The sequence below is a fragment of the Emydura macquarii genome, unplaced genomic scaffold (assembly GCF_026122565.2).
Source record: "Emydura macquarii macquarii isolate MOO-44397 ecotype Brisbane River unplaced genomic scaffold, CSIRO-AGI_Emac_v2 contig_820, whole genome shotgun sequence".
In the NCBI taxonomy this organism is placed as follows: Eukaryota; Metazoa; Chordata; order Testudines; family Chelidae; genus Emydura; species Emydura macquarii.
The window spans coordinates 524,911-544,426 of NW_027130957.1; the positions used below are offsets into that span (position 1 = coordinate 524,911).

At 58.2% G+C, this 19,516-nt stretch overlaps 1 protein-coding gene across 1 annotated transcript in view; it reads left to right on the plus strand.

Moving 5' to 3' along the window:
* The first annotated feature begins 200 nt into the window (after positions 1-200).
* Positions 201-19,516, plus strand: part of AHDC1 (AT-hook DNA binding motif containing 1) — a 107,563-nt gene continuing 88,247 nt past the window's right edge. The window contains exon 1 of the mRNA XM_067543282.1: positions 201-340. Coding sequence (XP_067399383.1) covers positions 205-340 — 136 coding nt within the window. The 5' untranslated portion in view covers positions 201-204. The remainder of the gene's footprint in view (positions 341-19,516) is intronic.

Below are 19,516 nucleotides of genomic sequence, written 5' to 3' on the forward strand. Positions count from 1 at the left end.
GGAGCGAGATTTCTCCCCGGCTTGCAGATCCCCGCCGCCCTCTGCTCCTGGCTTTTCTTTTGTGTGTTTGCAGGGCAGAAAGAAAAAGCGGGGGGGGGAGAAAGAGAGTGAGAGAGAGAGAGAGGAAAGGGGGGGGTGAGCGAGCGGGGGGGGGGTCATGTCCAGCCGAGTTGCCCGAGGATAATGTGAGCAGAGGCGATGAAAATGCTGTCATTGAAGGTGGCCGGCGGCGCGGAGGGCTCCATGAATCTCCCTGGCGGCAAAGACTCAGCCCCGCTGGAAGAGAAAAACCTCCCCCGAAGGGCAGCGGCGGAAGGGCTGGACGCCCCGCAGCCGGCTGGTGAGTACCCACGTTTCCCCTCGCCGGCCCCCCCCCCCCTCGGCCCCCGGGGGGCCGCACGCCGGACCCGCTCCTCGGGGCGGCTCGGTTTTTGCAGTGGATCTCCTCCTCTTCCCCCCCCCCCCGGCCCCATTCCGCACCCCCCCCGCCCTGTAATGAGCTAACCTGGCAACTTACTGCAGAGTGGCGGGGCAGCGAACTGTGTGGGGCGGGGGGTTAAAGGGCACCGTGCAGTCCACATGAAACCGCCTTTGTCTCCCCGTGCAGCGGGCTTGGCAGCACTGGAGGCGAACTGGGTTGTATTTCTCTTGTTTCCTGTCCGCCCTCCCCGAAGCCCACACCTCTCCAGTTACTGCCTTTGCAAGCTGCTGCGAAGCAGCCACCTCTCCATCTCTCGGTCTGTCTTTCTAGTCCTCTTCCCCCCACCCCCCTTCAACCAACAACAACAACAACAAAAAAATCCCCACCGAAAATCGCTTTAGGTGTAAACGCTAATCTTGCCTTGCACATGCAGATGGGGGCGATGCAGGCAGGGACTGTGTGCGTTTGAGAAGCCCGAGAGTAAGAGGATATGTTTACTAAGTGGCAGGGGTGGGGAGCTGCTTTGAAAGGGAAGGGTGGGGGGTGGTGGTGGTGGTGGTGGTGGTGGGGAGGGGGGTTGGAATGGAAGATCAAGCCAACAGTCCTTTATTTCAGCATGTGGGTTTGGTTCCAGGCAAAAGCCTGGGGTGTCAGGGACAGACGCCTCCTGGCTCTGGATCGTCTTCCCCCCCCCTTTTGGCAGGGCGAAGTTGCATCCTCTGAGAGAGTTGTTCCCATATTGCTGGAGTTTTAATTGCAATTCAAGGAGCAAATGTTTTGCCAAGGGGATATGAAGGCAGGGGGGAGTGGGGGCGGAGTGGGGGGGGGGGGGAGGTGAAGGCTGAGGGAGGGAGGCATTGCCTGGCTAGCAGAGTTTGGCGTGTGCGGTGGGGGGGAGGTTACTAGAGCCAGCGTTACCTGTGGAACAAAGTCGCCTGCTTCTTTAAATAAATAAATAAGCCGAGAATCTATGCATTTCCTTCTGGAGGGATATGATTTCAAAGGTTTCACTGCCTGCCTTCCCCCCCTGCATGTGGAATTGCTGAGTGACAGCTGTCAGGCTGGCTTCTGTCCACTAGAAGGCAGGCAGCAGTTATAATGAAGGATGTCAACAAAATTGGTGGTGATATTTCTTTTTCTCTGGTGTGTGTCTGGGTCTCTGTTCTATCGAACCAGCCCTTCCTCGCTGTGCTTTCCCCCCCCGGCCAGCTCCAGAGGGGTGGGGGTTGCAGGTGGAAGAAGGGACAGCGGAGAGAGACCCCTTTTGTTGGTGCGGGGGAGTTTTCTTGATGGTCCAAAACGGCCTTGGGTTGCAAGCATTTTGAAAGTGGTTGGCTGGGCTGGCCGGGGGGGAACGTGGCGCAAAGTTGGGTGCATTGGAAATCCTGCTGCCTTAAATTCTACAGAGCTAGTTCTTGGGGGGGGGTACATTTTTATAAGAGTCTGTTTTATTTTTGGTAGGGTTTTGGTTTTTTTTTTTTTTTTTAAATCCCTTTGGTGCCAAGGCGCTGCGGCCCCTGCTTGCAAATAACACACTGGAATTCTTAGCTCCGATCCAGCCCCGGGGTGCTGGAGTAACTCCCCTGAGCGGCACTAGCAGGAGACCAGAACTAGCCCCCTGGGTGCTGAGTTGAAAAACACTGAGATTCTCATACATCCAGAAAAGCAAACTACCCTAGCAGCCAGGCTGAGGAGGCTGTGAACACTCGACGGGGGAAAGGGGGGGCTGGTTCCTCCCCCGGCTAGACCAGGTGGCCTGTGCATAGAGAACTTGGCATGTTGCTTTGAGAGGGGAGATCAAAAGCCGTATTCTGAGCTCAGTTTTGCTGGTATAAACCCAGCGATCAATGGAGTGACTCCAGATTGACATCAGTGTGACAGAGAGCAGACGCTAAGCCCTGGGGTCTTAGGCACCGATTCAGCAAAGCACTTGAGTGTGGGCTGAAGTCCTGTTGAATTCAAGGCGCCGTCTTCGGCGTGTGCTTAAGAGCTTTGCTGAATCGGGGCCTGGCGACTCTCTCTACAGTGCCTTTCTTGTTGGTTTGTGGAATCTGGGGGGGGCGGGGGGGGGCAAACGCTGCTCTTCTCTGCCTTTGCCTAGGCCAAACCATGCCTGGTGCAACTCGGCTGCAGTCCGTTGCCTCCCGTGCAGTTACGTGGGGCGTGATTTTAGCCCGTTGGACCTGACTGCCCTCACTCATGCTGCTTTTGCACTGAGCAGGCGCCCCGTTTCCCTCCTCTTGTAGACTAACGCACATGCAGAATAGGCCAGCGCCGTTGCTTTCAATGGAGCTGCTCCCAGTTGGCACCAGCTCAGAGCAGGACTGGCCCCGTTGCCTGGAATGGGTGGGGGAGGTTGAAGGGGAAGTATTGGCACCGTGGTGGGGACGGGGTGGGCAAGGATGTGATGCAGCTTTGGGAGCTGGAGGCTGGTAAAGGACAGGAGATGGGAGGTTATAGGAGGCCTGAAGGGGCTGGCTGGACAGAGTGCCCGCCCTGGCCTCCTTAGAAGAGGCAGGAGGGACCCGGGGCAGTCTATTTCTGCTGAGATCCCGAGGAAAGCTCTGGGGAGAATTGTAGGCTTCTATAAATAGCGTGTGTCAGCCAAGTGGAAACAGGGCCTTGAAATGCTCCTGCTATTCTCCCGAGTGCTGGAAACCAGCTCTCAGTAAACAGGGCCACAGTGGGGAGGGCCATTTCCTACTTCTGGGCTTGTAATGAGAACGGGTGGGCGGATGGAGGGGTTTTTTGCCTGGAAGGAGAACACAGCACCCCACGGAGAAGAGGCTCTGGACGCCAGCCCATGGCTCTGTCTGGTTGGAGGTGTGGCGGGTACTTTGTGTTGGAGATCTGCTCCCTTGCCCGCTGTGCACCATCATGTTCGGTCTGGTATGTTCTGCCCTTTTGGCCGTGAGCCTTACAAAAGTGGTTGGTGATTTTTTTGGGTGACCACCTTGAGACCCTCCCTTAAAAGGGTCTGGACTTTCAGTAAGCGCTGAGCATCTGCCCTCTGAATCTCAGGCCCCTTTAAAGTGGATCAGGTTAGGTACCCAAAATCCCAAGTCGCTTTTGAAAATCGTTTGCCCCCCCTGTGTCTGAGTGCTTGTGGTCAATGTATCCCTCTTCGTCACGCTAGATCCATCGGGGCTCTGGAATGGACGGTGGGTTCTCCTTGTCTTCTCTGGCGTGCCACCATTGGCTTGGCGTTATTCCTGACTCTGCGCCTGCTGTGAGCGAGGGCCGACTCGGAGCTGAGTGGTTTAGCAAACCCATGGAACAGCGTGTGTGGAGTCAGCCATGTGCTGGCCACACTCAGGGAAGGGTCCTGGGGAGCATACAGTGTATTCAGATACTTTATAGCCATGTGGAATAAAAGCCAGCTGCAGAGGCTCTTGTGTTTCCAGCCCTGGGATGTCTAGGGAATGAGAATACATTTTCACCTGTTGGCTCTGCCTTTCCCCTCCACCTCTATGTCAGGTGATGCGCAGTGGGTGCTCGGAAGCCCTGTTTTCTGGTGTGTTTGGGGCAGGCAGGTAAAGCCTTTTGCTTTGGAACTTGTATGTTATCTTCCATGCTAGGGAGAATTAAGTGTCACGCTGCGGCCTGCTGGGACGTGGCCCTTCCCCCTCGTACTCGCTGGTGCAATTCGTTGCCCCTTTGCTCCACTGTGAGGTATTGTCTGTTGCACAAGAGTGTGTTGCGGTGCCTCTTGTGACTCCACCTCTCTGTTGCACACCTGTTCTGGTGCGTTGCACAGCTCCGCAGGACACGTTGGCTCTCTCCCATAGATGTGTGGCTGCATTGCTCGCTGGGGCATCTGTGCACACCTGGGGCAATGCCCTGCCTGCCATGACGGGGTGTGTGTGTGTGTGTGTGTGTGTGTGTGTGTGTGTGTGTGTGTGTGTGTGTGTGTGTGTGACTGTATTGTACTGTGCCCTATGGCTTCTAGGCTTTGTGCACTTGAGTATATGACTCACTGTGAAATAATGGGTGTGCGTCCCTGTGTATTGCACTTACTTGTGCATTGCACGGACCCGCATGACACCTTTGCTGTCTTGCACACTTGTCTTGGTGCATAGCATGAGTGCGCCGCCTCTCTCCTGCATGCTGATACTGGTGCGTTGCACTAGCCGTTGTCGCATATTTTTGCTCCCTTGCGTGCACACGCACGGGTGCATTGTATTGCCCACCTTTTTACCTTTGCACGGGGCACACGGGTAAATATTTTGTTTCCACAGTAAAACGTAGCTTCAATGCTGTAATTTAAAAAAAAAACATACAGGGAACCAAATGTGATCTCTGAGGTGCCTGCTGAGAGTTTCTAAGGGGGTGTGTTATGGAGTCTGGGATGAAAGAGGTCTGACACTCTCTCGGGATAATTTGGTGTTGTAAAGAGAAGCAGCCTGGAGTTGGTGCTGCGTTCAGGGTCCAGACTTGCTTGCCGTGCAGAGGGTAGCATGTGCTTGCAATGTGATGAAGTGTGTGTGGGAGAACATGGGGCACTGCATGTGAGGGAAAACTTCCCATTTCCACCCTGCAGCTTGGCAGTCCTCTCCGTTTGGGCTGGGAGCTTGCTCTGTGGGCTGGCTGAGCTGGGCTAGGTATCAGGGAAGCACAAAGATGCATTGCGGGGAGAGGGAGGGAGGGAGGGGTTGAGTCCCTGTTTCTCTCTGTGGGTTGGCTACTGGGGCGGAGTATGGGGAAAAACCTGAGCGAGGGTCTCCTCTGCGGGGCCGTCAGTCAACGTGCCGTTCCCCATGGCGGAACCGGGTGTCCCCCGTGCGTCCTGGGTGCAATGGCTAGAAGCAAAATCCAGCATGAGCCAGGAGTGAGAGTGCAAGAGTCCTGCCGGGACTAGAGCAGGGACATCAACGGGAGTAAAAAGTTGGAGGGAGAAATTTCCTCCCTGCTCCCTGGGGCTGCGCCTTGCCCAGTGCCGAGCCTTGCGTTTCAGGCTGACGTTTCCCTGGCGTGGGGAGACTGCCTTGGGCTCATGGGGCGCGGTGGACCAAGGAGGTTCCCAGGGCATGGAGAGACCACCCGGGATCTAATTAAATAACCGAGCCCCCTGGCCCAGGGGAAGCAGGTTATCGGGGGGCTGTTGGGTGGAGCAGGCTTCCAAATAATGGGCTGCCCTTTGGGGCTAGTTACTTGCCTGGGCAGGAGGGGCTGCCCCAGGGGAGCATCTGTTAGGGCTTGCAGGATGCATGCGCGCCGGCAGGGCCGAGCCGGAGAGAGACACGTGGCATGCGTGAATGTGGTGTGTCGTCTCCCTTCCCGCCCCCCCCTTCGGGGAGCATGCGACTAGGGAGAAGAGTTGCTTCAATCCAAGGGAGGGGTGGGGGAATAGCAGCCTGGGGGACCCTGACACCTCCCCCCCCCCCCAAAAAAAAAACCCGGATTGCAGTGGTTCTGTTCCCAGCTGTGGCAGTGGGATCTAGTGGTTAAAGTAAGTGACTGCTCGTGGATGGATTCAGCCCATGGGTCTGCAGCCTCCGCTTGGCTGGTCAGTGTCTCTCTGCTGCTCAGGGTGGGAGAGGGGTAAGACAAGACCAGGTGTGAGGGACAAAGGTGAGGGGTGAATGGTAATGGAGAGGGGGAGACGTCTGCCCGGTACTGAGGCCAGGGAGAGTCTGTTAGGGCGGAGCTGTTCTGGGTCCTCTCGGTGGTAGCTGGGGCTGCGAGCCCAGGTGGGCAGGAGCGTGAGGTGCTAGTGTGTGACCTGCAGGCCAGGCTGAGCCTGGCCACGTGGTGCAGAGATGTTAGTGAGAAGTGGCAGCAGCAGCTGGGCCCTCCGGGGAGGGCAGGAGAGAGGTCCCAAAACGGATGCAGCCGTGCATGCTGACCAGGGAGCAGAAGGCTTCGTCATGTGCAAGGGAGACTCAGATTTTTCACATACGTGGCAAGTCCTGGACGGGAGCAGAAGCGGCTGGGGCAGTGGGGATGGTGGGGGATGGCTCCATCAGAGGCATGTGCACAGAGGTGGGGGGGGTTTGTTGGGGATCCCCAGCTCGGAGGAGAAGGTGGGTTGGGAGAGGCCTGGATGGGAAGTGGGCACATGTGCAAAGGCAGGAAAAAAAGACCCTCGTTTTTGGGGAACAAGGGAGACTCCCCAGGCACACTCCTGGGGTGAAGAAATGGGGCAAGACACATGGATGTCTGGCAGACACGAGCGGGGCGGGCAATGTACATGCGTGTGTAGAAGTGAGGAACGCTGATGCACCCTCAGATGGCAAGATATAGGGAGACTGGGGAAAACTGAATGTGGTAGCGGCCTTCCAAAAGGAGGACACGGTGACCCTGGCCAGCGAATGCCAGGAACGTCTACCCTCCCCCATAAAATAGAGGGGCACGCTTCAGAGAAAAAAGTCAAAGGCTCCAACCCTCCAAAGACTTACGCACGTGCTTAACTTCGCGTTGACTTCAGTGGTGCTACCCATGCTCAGCGTATGTGTAAGTCTAGGCAAAATCAGGGCCTAAATATCAGCTTATTGGAACCTGGGAGCAATAAAGATCAAATCTTCAAGTGCTGTAAATCCAGATTGCTCTGCTGGAAGCCGCTGATTGACACCAGCCGGAGATCTGGCTCCCAGGAATTTACCAAGAATAACATGTGATGGCTTTGTTTGGGACGGACTGCTAAGAGGCAAGCTTAAGGGAGCCTGGTGGATGAACTGTAACACACCTGAGTTTAGTCGCGTCTTTGATAGGGTCTCACAGAGTCTGACTTGTAAAGTTAAATTATCGTGGCCTGGAATGAGAACCGGTAGGGACTGAAATGTGGCTGAAGGATTGTGGTCCAGCAGGAACCATAAATGTCAGCATCTGGGCTAGTGGGAGGCGTCTAATAGGAGCTACCTTAGAACCAGTCTGGATGGGCCAGAAGATGCTAAACAGGGAGGAGGCGGGCTTGCCAAGAAGGACCGGGAAAATAACCCCAAAGGCTCTGGAGAGACCAGAAAATAACAACCGAAGATTTGGGTTCCAAGCTGGCTGGCAGTTTTCTGCCAAAAAGAAATTTCGACCAGAAATTGCAGAGGGGAAAAATCTTTCCCTAAATGTTATTACTGTTTGATTATTTTGCTCCTTGTTTTCCAGTGTGGCTAGTGTAAACCCGTGGGAAACGATGCAGACCAGATATTGGATGGTAGGGGAGGAGTCTGGGAAGTAGCGATGGCCAGGGGGAACCTAAATGTTGCTGTGGATGGCAGATTAGACAGGGTGGGGTTGGCATAGTTGCAATGCCGGGTGACTGCAGAGAAAGCCAATGCAACCTTCGGTCTGTGTACTGGGGGCGGGGGCCTGGAACAGGAGAAACTAGTGTCCACCTCCACCCAGTGCTTTGTGTGATGGGGGGACTGGACTGGATTGGGCCTGTTGGAAGGACCAGTGGAGAACTGGGAGGCTGACTGTGGTCTGGGGGAGGGCTTTCTTTTGTGCTGTGCTTTGGAGGGGTTTCCCTTCGGGAGCCCTTCTCTTGCCTACCAATCCAGCAGTCCGTTGGCACGTTTATAACACTTCCTGCAGCTCCTGGCATCTTTATGACTGGCAGTAAATCAATAGATACTTGGATTGTCCCAGCACCCCTGCCCCGGGACGCTCGCGCTCGGTTCTGGACGTCTCGTATCCGAGGGAGATCCTGACGGATTTGGAGGGTGTCAAAAGAAGAGCAGCAAAAACGCTCAGGGGCCGGCGAGGCAGGAAGATGAGAAGGGCTAAATAAGCATAGGCTGGCTACAGGATGGAGCCAATGGGGCAGGGGGAGATGGTGACGCATGCCAGGGACGCAGGGGGATTAGTTTTGCATGGGACTAAGAGAGGAAGGGAGGCTGAAGGAAAATGTAGATGTCCAGGGAGGCAGCTTCCTGGCTGTGTGAGCTCTGGGAGCGTAGCACAGCTGCCCGGGAAAGGGGTGGGAGCCTCAGGGTCTGGAACCCTTGGAACCAGACAAAGCGCTGAGAGAGTCAGCGTGTCGCTGGCAGTGAGTTTGTTTTGGCCAGAGTAGGGGCACTGTTTCTTGGGTACTTTCGTTGCCCCTCTTACTATGGTCCCTGCACACCTTCAGAGTATTTCTCCTCACACACCGGTGGCAGGTCCGGCCACACTTACTCCACTGTGCAGAGGGGGAACTGAGGCACGCATGATCAAGTGACTTGTGGGGTCTGTGGCAGAGCAGGGAGTTCCCAGTCCCAGGCTCACACCCTAACCACTGGGCCGCCCTTCCTTGCACTAAGAAGTGTTGCTACCAGTCGGTCTTTTCCATCTCTGGCTGCTGGAGTTCCACACCTGCTTGCTGAGGCAGGAGGGGAGATCCCGGGGGTTTCTCCACGGCAAGGGCGGCTCCTGGTTCTGCGGCTGGTGGAGGGACATTGGGCACGCGCTGTAACCTGGCTGTCGGGTGGTCTCGATAATACTTAGTCCTGCCTTGAGTGACGGGGACTGGACTAGACGACCTCTCAAGGTCCCTCCCAGTCCCTACGCTTCTGTAACCCTGGCCTGCTCTCGCCTGGCATAGGCTTTCCCCCAAAGGATCCTCCAGCCCCCAAGGTCGGCGTCTGGGACTCATGTCTTCCCTGTAACCAGGTCTTAGCTGGTTTCTCTGCAGCCCTCCCCTGTGCCAGCTTCCCCAGCAGCCGGCACTCACGCAGCATGTTCTCCTGGGTGTCCAGTCTGTCCCCAGCACCCTCCCTTTCCGCTAGCTGCCGCAGGGTGTTAACGGGATGTTGTGGCCGTCTCTCCCCGGAGCGTGCTCCCTCCCAGCTAGGCTCAGGGAATGCTCCCCACCCCCGCCCCCATTTGCCATCTCCCGGACTCGCTGCGCCGCTATGTTTGGGGACGTCTCCCTCTTCTTGAGTCTCCGGCGCCTCCCCCTGCTGGTCCACTTTCTCGAATGCTCCCAGGCGCTGTGGGACTTTCCCAGGAGGAGGTGGGACCCCCCCCCCATGTGTGCGGGGCCTCCAGGTGTGCAAACAAGGGAAGCAGACGGAGACTGGCGAGGATGAGGATTGGCTGGCCGTGCCCAGGGGAGCTGGTGGGGAAGAGATGCAGGGTGGCAGCCAGAAAGCACCCATGTCCCCCCTGCCCCCCCATGCACACTCGCCTGGGGGCAAGCCCCCGTGTGGAGGGCAGGGGGCAAGAGAGGCCTGCCCTGACCCCTGAACAAAGGGGGATGCTGAGCGTCCTGGGTGAGACGGTGCAAGACCCTCGCGGGGCGGGCAGGTGTCTGCAGGTCCCCAGGGCGCCAGGCCGGGTGCAGAACGGGGAGAACCGCTGGAGCTGGCGTGGGGCCTAGTGGGTGCTGTGCCAGAAGGGGCAGAATGGCGGGGCCAAGCTCTCTGTGAAGGGGTGGGGGGTGGCCCCCGCACCTCAGTGACGTGCTAGTGAGGCCAAGGCCCGGTCCAGCTGCCCACGTTGGCTGGTGACGTGCCCGGGACGGCTCTGAGGTGCTGGGGAGAGGGTGCGGAGAAGGGCACCGGGTGAGGAGAGAGATGGAGAGGGTTGGCTGCCTGGCGGGTGTGTGTGCGGGGTCCAGACCCGGCTGGGGCTGGGGGTGGGGGGAGAACGGAGGAGGGGGTAGGACATGATGCGGGACGGGAGCAGGGTGCACTCGAAGGCCTGGCCAGCGCACGCCTGGCTGATCAAAGGTGAATTCCTGAGCCCGAGCTCCAGGAGCTGTAATCCTCAGCCTGCAGCCTCCTGCTTTCCTGTCATCCTCCCCCCCCCCCCACCTCCTGTTGACCACAAGCAAAAGGAACCTGGGTGGAGGCACCTCCCTGCCCCCCCTGGGGGGGCCCTCAGCCCAGGCACTGTCCCTGTCAGTCGTTTGCAAGGAGATGAAAACAATCTACAAAGCATGTTCTCAGGCCTGGCCCTCTCCCCCTTCCCTCCCCCCTGCCCCCCATTTCCTCTCCTCCCCTTCCCACTCCTGCTTCTCACAGATGCTTCAAACGCAGGGATGCCCCTGCGGCAGCAAAAGCACCTAGCGAGCACACACCAACTATTTGAACATGGACCGGGCTGGAATTTTGTCTCTGTCCTTCCCCACCCGCCCCCATGACCTCTCCCAGGCCCATGGGCAGGAGGGCAGCCAGCTAGTAAATGCTCTGCACTCTCCGCCTCCCCCTTGCTGTCCCCACATTCGGGAGAGGGGCGGTGGAGGTCTTTGCTCTCCACCAGGCAGGGCCCAACGAACACTCACGCAGTGGCTCTGTTCTGGAATACCAAGCGGCCGCCCCTCTGGAAAGCCGCGTGCCTCTTAGCTAGAGGGGGATCTCTGCTCCCTGCTGAGAACCCGGCAAATCAACGGGCGTCTCTTAGACACCCAGCGCTCTGTCTGCAGCCCCTGGCGCCCCCCAGCCCCCGGAGGCATGCACTAAGGCCTCCAGTACATGCCTACAAGCGTGCACACTAGCATCCCATCGCTGACACCAACGCACGTTTACGCTCCCCCGAGCCAAGAGACACAGTCTCCCCCATCACATACCCATGCACCCGCAATGTACGCACGGCGCCCCCCCCCCCTCCCCCCAGCACAGGCCTGCCGCTTCTCACCACACACAGGCGAACCTTTGCTTTCGCATCCCTCTCCCCCATCTCAGCTCACGTGCCCTCCTCCTCCCCCAGGCTGAAAAGCACCCTCCAGCCCAGCCCCAAACCCTGCAGGGGTTCCTGACACCCCCCCCACCCCCCGCGCCTCCTGTCCCCGGCATTCCATGGGAGTGAAACACAAGAGCGCTCTCTGGCCCGCTCTCCGATTCCTGAACAAAGCCTCCCCCAGTTCTCCTGGGAGCCAGGGCTGAAACAGGAGAGGCAGGCTGCTCCTGCCGCTGGCCTGGAATGGCTAATGACTGTTCCTCAGTCCCACCTCGGCTTTCCACTGGGAGAACCAGAGCCTGGGGCGGGAGCGGGGTGCTGGGAGCGCTGGGGAGGAGAGGAAGGGGCTGCAGATGCCCGCAGCTGCCCGTGGGCCTCTTCCCCCACCCTGGAGTAGCTCATCCGGGCTGGTCCTGGTAGGTCTAGCTCCGTGAGGGACCCAGCCGGGGTTTATAAGCAGGCGCCCTTCCACTCCCCCACCCTCCAGGCCTTCTCCAGGGGGCGTGCGACGCTGAAGGCTATTTCTGCCCCTGCTCTGGGGAGTTCCCCGGGCTGTCACAGGGCTCTGGTGACTGCCCCGCTGCAATCTTTCCCTGGGGACCGCTCTGAGAGGAAGCTGAGAGGCAACAACTTGATTGTAAGCGCCTTTCGGGCAGAAATAGTGGGCCAGATTATGCTCTCACTGCCCTCGGGTGGGGGGCGGATCAGCAAATCCGGATTCCTTCCAGTGCGGCTGAGAGCTTCTATCCCTGCACCTCAGCAAAATGCCAAGCGCCCCAAAGGTGCTCCCTGCAGTACAGGAATCCCTTGGAGAAGGCTTAAAAATCACTCACCCTGGTGGATGGGTGGGGTGGGAGAAGCCACCAGATTCTAAATTCTGGGGTCCCGATTAATCCCCTTCACTTGCCCAGCACCGTTCATCTGGGGAGCTCACTGCACTTCGCGTAAGCGTCACAACTGCCACATTGCCAGGTGGGCCAGTACCATTATCCCTATTCTAGAGATGGGGAAACTGAGGCCTGGAGAGGGGAAGTGATTTGAGCAAAGCCATGCTGGAAGGGTCTGTGTCAGAGCCTAGATTAGAAGCCAGGATTACCTGGCTCCTAGTGCTGTGTGAAGGCCGCCAGACCATGCCATGCCTTGGTCCGTGCCCTGACTGGTATTCAGAGAGGCACATCTGAACCTTCTCACTCTCTAGGTATGTCTAGGAGGCCAGAAACAGGCCTGAGTTATTGACCTCCGTGGAGTTGCAGGTCTGAATTTGGCTCTGGGGTGCTGATCAGAGCAGGATCTCAGAGGCAATTCTCCAACGCCAGGCTTGCTTCCCGAAGTCCGATTCCTTCCAGCAGAACAAGGCTCCCCCTCCCCATCCGCCTCCGGTGAAGCAAGCCCCTGTCAGAGCGCAGTCCCCGACAGCGAAGGTTATTTTAATGGATGCATTACTTTAAACGAACCCTTCGCCATCTGTTCCACCCCCTAATTATGAATGCAAAAAAAGCCCATCTCACAGCCAGCGCAGGAGAAAGTAAAGATATAAGTGATTTAAATGCATGTATCCACAGCTCTGCAGGCAGCTGGGATGGGCTTACTTCCACTCCTTCCTTGCGTCTCCTAGGCAAAGGGGGCAGGTTGCAGGGGGAAGGGCCCCTTCGTGCCCCACGCTGGGGTTTCCTGAGGGCATTTCTCCTTGCAATGGGAAGGGTGGCTTTCAGGAGCGGGCAGCAAGGGGGCGCCTCTTTCCCCCTCCCCCCGCAGGTTAGCTTTTGCCCCAGGGCTAAAATTCTCATCTCCTGTGATTCGGAGCCTTCAAAGTGCGAGGAAATGTTCTCTTCTTTCCTTTGCTCCAGTGCATTGTGGGAATGCCAGCGGGGTGGGGGGATTGTGTGCGAGAAAGAGAGAGAGAGAGACACACACACACAGCTGCGTTCTGTTTCAGACAAACCCTGGTTCTAATCAGCTTTAAGCAGTGCCACCATTTAAATGCTCAAGGCAGCCATCCAGTCAGGGTGTTGCTTATTAGATGCTTTAATTGTGGTAATGTCTCCAGGCCGGGCAGGTTGGGACCCAGGGCGTTAGGTGCTGTACAAACATCTGGTAAATGACTGTGCCTTCCCCGAAGAGCTTAGGTTTGAGACTAGTTGACTTGCCCGTCACGGGAAGTCCGTGATGGTGTAAGGACTTGAATCCAGATCTCTCGAGTCCTGGGTTAGTGCCCTAACCACTAGCCCATCCATCCTACTAGTAGCACCATGCTATTATTGCTTACATGGCACCACAGTTCCTGGCAGGTCAAGGGAAGAGCCGGGACTCTCGGTCCAGGGAGCTTCCAATCTAAGCTAGATGAAAGATCCAATGAAAAGAACAGCTGATTACAGCAGGAAGAGAAGTGAGTTTTGGAGAGGGGGCGAAGGGGGTTGAAGCCAGCGAAGGGCAACGGGAGGTGGGGATGTCTCAGGGGAGCGTTGCCTGTTCCCAGGGCAGCGGGCAGACTCCCTTGCTTTGTTTCGCATATTTCGCGTTCGTGAAAGTTTCTTGTCGCCTGATCTTGCATGGTTGGCCGGCGCCCTCGGCTCCCACAGCTGTGAACAGCCAGCGCTTGGCACGGCTGGAGCCGGGGTTTTGTAACTTTAAAAGTGAAGATCATGTAAATGCTCATCTCTGATGGGTGGCTATTGAAAGGCTTGGCAGAGGCGTGTCAGCTCCAGGTGCCTGGCAGGGCAGAGGGGAGCTCCTGGAGTCAGGCATGTGGGGTCATGAGACAGCAAGAACGGTGAGTTGTAAGAGACCTGTTCTGTGCCCTGGGGTGTGTTCGTTAGGCTGCACTCGTGGGGCATAGACCATGCATGCATGAAGTCATCACCAGGCTGTTCTTGGGGGACCAAATCCTACACTCGTTCACACCAGTGTAAATCGAGTGTGTCCAGAGCAGCTGCTCTGGATTTACACTGAGCAGAACCTGTGCTAGTGTCCGAAGTCGTCATTCCAGCGGGATCTGTTGTATATTACACATGTGATGGGGAAAGACGATTAAAAACGGTAGGGCAAGATTTGCAAGTGGCTAGTGATTTTGAGAGCCCAACTTGGAACACCGACTAGGTGCCTGATTCTCAGAGGTGGGGTTGCTCGGTGCTTTCTGAAAATCAGGCCTCTTTAAGATGTCCTGTTGGGCACCCAGAATCTAGTCACTTTTGAAAATCTTGTGTGTATTTTTTGATAAGGGAGCTGAGCAAAACCCTAAGTGTCCTCCATCTCACAGAGCAGGGGAGCCTGAATCCAATGCAATGGGACCGGCTTTGCAATGGTAACTTTATTTTACCCTCATGTGGACTGCCTGTTGGAGCCACTCCTGCCCCATTTTCCTCCGACGCTTTGAGCAACCTGCTCAGCCGACGTGCCTGAAAATCCAGCGCCACATAGGAGGTCGTGGTATGTGTCTGCTGAGTGGTGCTGCAGGTGTAGGTGCATGCGTGCAGCTTGTGTGCTTCGAGAAGTTCTCTGGCCCTCAGAGGCGCCCAACTCTCGTGATGTTTTCTGTTTTTCCTTAAAGCCCCACGTCCCAGAGTCATGGGATTACATGAGAATCTGGGCTACCGTTTAAAAAAGAAGAAAAGAGAGTTTCTCGTCCCTTACGGTTGCAGAGAAGCTGGAAAACACAAACCCTAAAGGCTTAAATACCAGAAAGCAAATAAAAATAATGAGATTTTTAAAATACACATTTTGGGTCTTTTAAGCCAATCTTATGATTTGGGGGTGCTTGATTTGAGATTTTTTTGATCATTTGTGGGAGATGATGATACTGTCTCTTGTGTGTGCATAGTGCTGCATTTCTCTCCACACACACCCGCACACACTCGATGAGGAATACAGTGGAAAACAGCAAGTCCCTCCCACTTGTGTAGTTCCCTTGATCACTATAGAGTGCGAAAGGATGAGCTCTGGCAGCCCCTCTGCACAGGGTGTGTTATCCCCCTCTTCCAGGTGGGGAACCATGGCACAGAGGGGTGAAGTGACTTGCCTCAGCTCCCGCTGACAGACTAGGGCAGAGAAGGGCATTGAACCCCGCTTGCCAAATTCCCAGCTCTGCGCCTGACTCCCCCAGACCCAGCCTCCCTCTCTGCGAAGCGCCATGGGAGCACCGTGCGTGGTAAGGCTGCACTGATGGACGATGGGAACTCTTGAATGGGGGAATGGGAGCCATAGGGAGTTCTGCAGCCAGCTCACTCCCCCTGTCGTAGGGAGGGGAGGCAGAGGGGTGAGGGGCTGCTCTGCCCTTTTTTGCTGTCCCCTGTAGGGGTGCGGGGGGCCGCAAGCTCAGTGCCAGTGAGTTCAGCCTGAGGCCCAGCCTGTTCTCCCCCCACCTCGGTCTGTCTGTGTTCCTGGGCGCTCCAGTCTCTCCGCGTTCAACTGCAGCAGATGTGCCCGCACTGCAGGAAGAAGGAATTAAGTTGGGCTGGAGGAATTTTAAAGATTGCTGCAGGCCGGAGGGTCTTAGACACCCCTGCGGAGAAGGGCAGTCATGCAGAATTAATCCTAGCGCAGCCGGGCCCTACTTCAGCCAGTACAGATCTTCAGGAGAACAAGGGGAGAGCGGGGGGAGCTCTGAAATAAAAGGCAGCCCCTGATGTGGATGTGAAATTAATAATACAAAATTAAAGCTCTCACCCGGCCTCCCCCAGGCATGAAGGTGAGGCTGGGAGGGGAGAGGAGGCCGATGAAATTCTGCCAGGGCTTAAGGAAGACCTGCCGGCGAGAGCACGCAGCCCCTGGTTGCTCCAGCAGGCTTGGGCGCAGGGAGCTGGATTCTGCTGTCATGGCACGGGCAGAGTTAGCCTGGCTTTGCACGTGTGTCTGTCTGTCCCCACCAAGGAAGGAGCTCCCTGATATCTTCCCTATCCGTCCCCCTGGCCCTGCCCCGGATGGCTTGCAGGCGAGGGTGCCTGTGCCGCCAAGGGAAGGCCATTTCCTCCGCGTGGTATGTGGGGGAGAAGGGGGAGCCTTGGACGCCCCCCACGTCTGGACCTCCGTGACCCACGTCACGTGACCGGGAAGAGCCACCGATAAACGATGACGGGACCCGGGGTCACGGGGCTTGGGGAGGCACCAGTCTGCGAAGCGGGGGGGGGAGGGAGGGTTACTTCCCCGCCCCCGGAGGTGGAGCCCCTCCTGGGTGGGCAGAGCATGCGGTCCGCCCAGCTGCTCAGGTTCACCCTTCGACGCCGGCGTGGTGGGAGAAAGGGCAAGACTTCTGCAGACCAGCAGGAAAATTCAACCCCTCCCATCCCCCCCACGTGCAGCCCCCTGGAACTGGGGCTGTGCCCGGCGGGGTCATGGTGCTGCCGAGTGCTCTGCAGCTGTTGCCTAGCCCTCTGCTCCTGTGTTTTATAAATAATGCAGCACAGAGGCATGTTGGCAGCGAGCTGCGCAGACAGTCGGGTCGGAGGAGGAGAGAGGCTGGCCAACTTTAACCTTGTGGTCGCTGAAGGTAGCAGGGCTTAGCCGGGCCGGTGCATTCACCTGCCCTCTGCTCAGCCGGCTGGGACCCTCTGCGCCAGCGTCCAGGGGAGTTGTGGAAGGAGCGAGGCCTCAGGGGAGCAGCTTCCTTGTGCTTTGGAGTTTCGAGGCCCGCTGGGTGAGTCACGGACCCTTCCTAGCCTCACGGCCACCCTGGGGTGAGGAGAGGCCCCCTTCTGAGCCGTGGAACTGAGGGACAGGGACTTGGGCAGAGATGGAGGTAGGAGCCAGTTGTACGCCCTGACAACTAGCACACAGCTCCACCGTCGAGAATGGAATCCAGGCATCTTGGCTCCTAGCCCCCAGTCCTCTCTCAGAGCTGGGTGTAGAACCCAGGAGTCCGGGGGCCCAGCCCTGTGCTCTCGCCACTAGACCCCACTCCCTGCCGTGGGGAAACGAGGCGTGCGTTTTCCGAGCCGCGAGGAGACGGCCGCTCAGACTGTTCTGGGGGCACCCCGGGGAGTCTCCGAGGTGACACCCACACGCCAGGGGGGCCGGCGTGCCCGCGCCTTGTGGCGTCCTCGCCCGTGAGGGAGCATGGTTTGAAAGGTTACCATAGCAACCGGTGGCTGCTAAACTAACCTGAGTAAACATTAACAAGAGCCCCGCCTGGGTCGGGGTCGGAGGTTGGGGCTGCTCAGCAGGGGGTGGCAGAGGCGGCGGGGAGGGGGGTGGAGTGGGCAGTGGGTGGCACGCACTCAGTGTAGCTCTCGGGGGGGTGGTTTGCTGCTTGGACCCTGCAGGGATCAGGGGCGGGGTGGCCCCACATCTGTGCCATGCAGAACGTCCGTGGCTCTGCTTGTCTTCCCTACCCCCATCTCCCCTCCTAGCGCCAGCAGCTTCTGACGCAGCCCACAGGAAAGCCAGGTTCCCAGTGAGGAACTAGCAACTGGCTAGAAAACTCGAGCGGGCGGGGAGGAGGAATTTTAAAATTTAATTTCCTCTTGCAGAGGGAGGAGTGAGCAAGAGGCTGGGAGTCAGGACTCCTGGGTTCCTCCCAGGCTCTGCCTGGGAATGAGGTCCACTGGTTAGAGCAGGCGTCCCTGGGATTCAGGATTCCTGGGATCTTTTCCAGACTCTGGCTGGGGGTGTGGTGGAAGGGCGGGAATTGGAGTTGTGGCTCCTGGCTGCTGTTCCCAGCTCTGGGGGAAAGTTTACAGCACGGGACTGGAAGCCAGGACTCCTGGGTTCTATTCCAGCTTCTGCTGCTGCCTGGCCGGGTGACCCTGGGCCATGTCCCTCCCCCTCTCTGTGACTCAGTTTCTTTGCCTACGAAAGGGAGGTGAAAACACGCGGAAACCCTTCGGTGCCCAGAAATCTCGTTCCGCTCCGTTACTCTAGCGTGCCTGTCTGCTGTAGGGTGAATCAAAAGACCCTAGCCCAGTGGGCAGGTGGTTCCAGGGACAGGGCAAGGGGCTCCCCCCACCCCGGCTGGTGCTGAGGCAGGTTGCCTCCCAGCTAACAGAAAGCCCAGCAGCTGAGGGGCCCGTGCCCGTGAGTGGGAGATGATCCAGCCCTCGGATGCGGCTGGGGAGCTGGGAGTTCCCGGAGAGCGCTGCGCACCTCGCTCTTACCTGGGGAGGGAGCGGAAAGAACCAGGTTCTAGCCCCAGGGGCGGGGATTGTAGGTGGAGAGGAAGTTGCATGGGTCTCGCCTGAGAGGGCGGGGATTTTTTTTTCCCCCCCGCCCAGCTCCTGGCTGCCTGCAGGGGCTGTTGTGTTGGCCTTGTTTGATGGGAGCCAGGTGGCTCCGTGGGCAACACGCGAATGTGAGGTGCTTTTGCAGGGACTGGGCAGCAGCCGGGCAGGCTGGAGGGGAAGCCGTTCAAGCTAATACGCATCGTCTGAGCCCTGCCTGGATATTAACCCTGTCGTACGTCTCTGGGTGTCAGCGCGCTCCACGGAAGTTAAGGAGCTGAGCCTCCCAGCTCCCCGGGCATGTAGCGAAGTGTCCCCACTCTACAGACGGGGAAACTGAGGCACGGAGCGTTTAAATGACTTGGCCGAGGTTGGACAGGGAGTCGGCGGCAGAGTGTGATTAGAATATGGCTCCCTGATGCCCGCTTTGGGCCTAAACCCCAAAACTGGCCTGGGCTCTGACTCTGTCCTTCAGCCAGGGATCTCCCCTCCCGCCTGGGCTCCAGCAAGTCCAGACGTAGCCTTGAGCAGACCTGTATTTTCTGGGGGTGGGTGAGTGGCCCCAGCCCCTGCCCTTCTCCTGGGGCACTGCAGGAGGGGCTGGGAAGGGTGAGCGCTGCCCTTGCAGGAGCTGCTGTGGGGCAGACCCCCCTGCGGGGGGTGGGAGAGCGGCTTGGGGCACGGGCTGCAGCAGCTCCTCATCCCTTTTAGGCCTGATCCCATGTGCCCAGCGGCTGAGATCAGCCCCCCTCCCCGATCTCAGGGCTCTTGCTCCCCTGGGGTGTTTCCCTCCCCAGCCCGCCCCGTGTCCCCTGCTACGTCCCTGCGCCGGGTGGGAGGCTGAGCCGCCCTTCGTCCCTGTGCCCCGCTGGCTCTGAGCCAGCTGGCGGTGGGCAGGGGCCATGGGGTGCTGTGGGTGGTGGCGCGGGGCCGAGACGTGCCTGCATTTGTGGTGAGACGAGGGCGTTTCTCGGCAGGAGCCGCCCCGCCACCCTGCCGTTGCCGGGATGAGTCAGCGGCCAGAGTCCCTCCCTTTCCTGGCCGCTTCTCTCTCGCTTTGTGGGGTATGGTGACCCCGGCAGAGCCCGCGCACCCCTCCCCTCCCCTCAGTCAGAGGCAGGGCCCAGCACCCGCGGATTCGCTGTGTCTGTCCCCCAGCCAGGCTGGCTGCGAGGTGGGTGGAAGTGGCGGTGATTGGCGCGTGGTACTCCAGCCGCAGTCACGGCGAAGGCCCCTCTGCCCCCTCATTTGTGTCTCGGGGCTTCAGGACAGTAATGGAGCTCATTAGAGTCGGAGGTGCGGGTGCCCTGGGTACCTCGCTCATCCCAGAGGGCTGTTAATGAGCAGCCGTTAA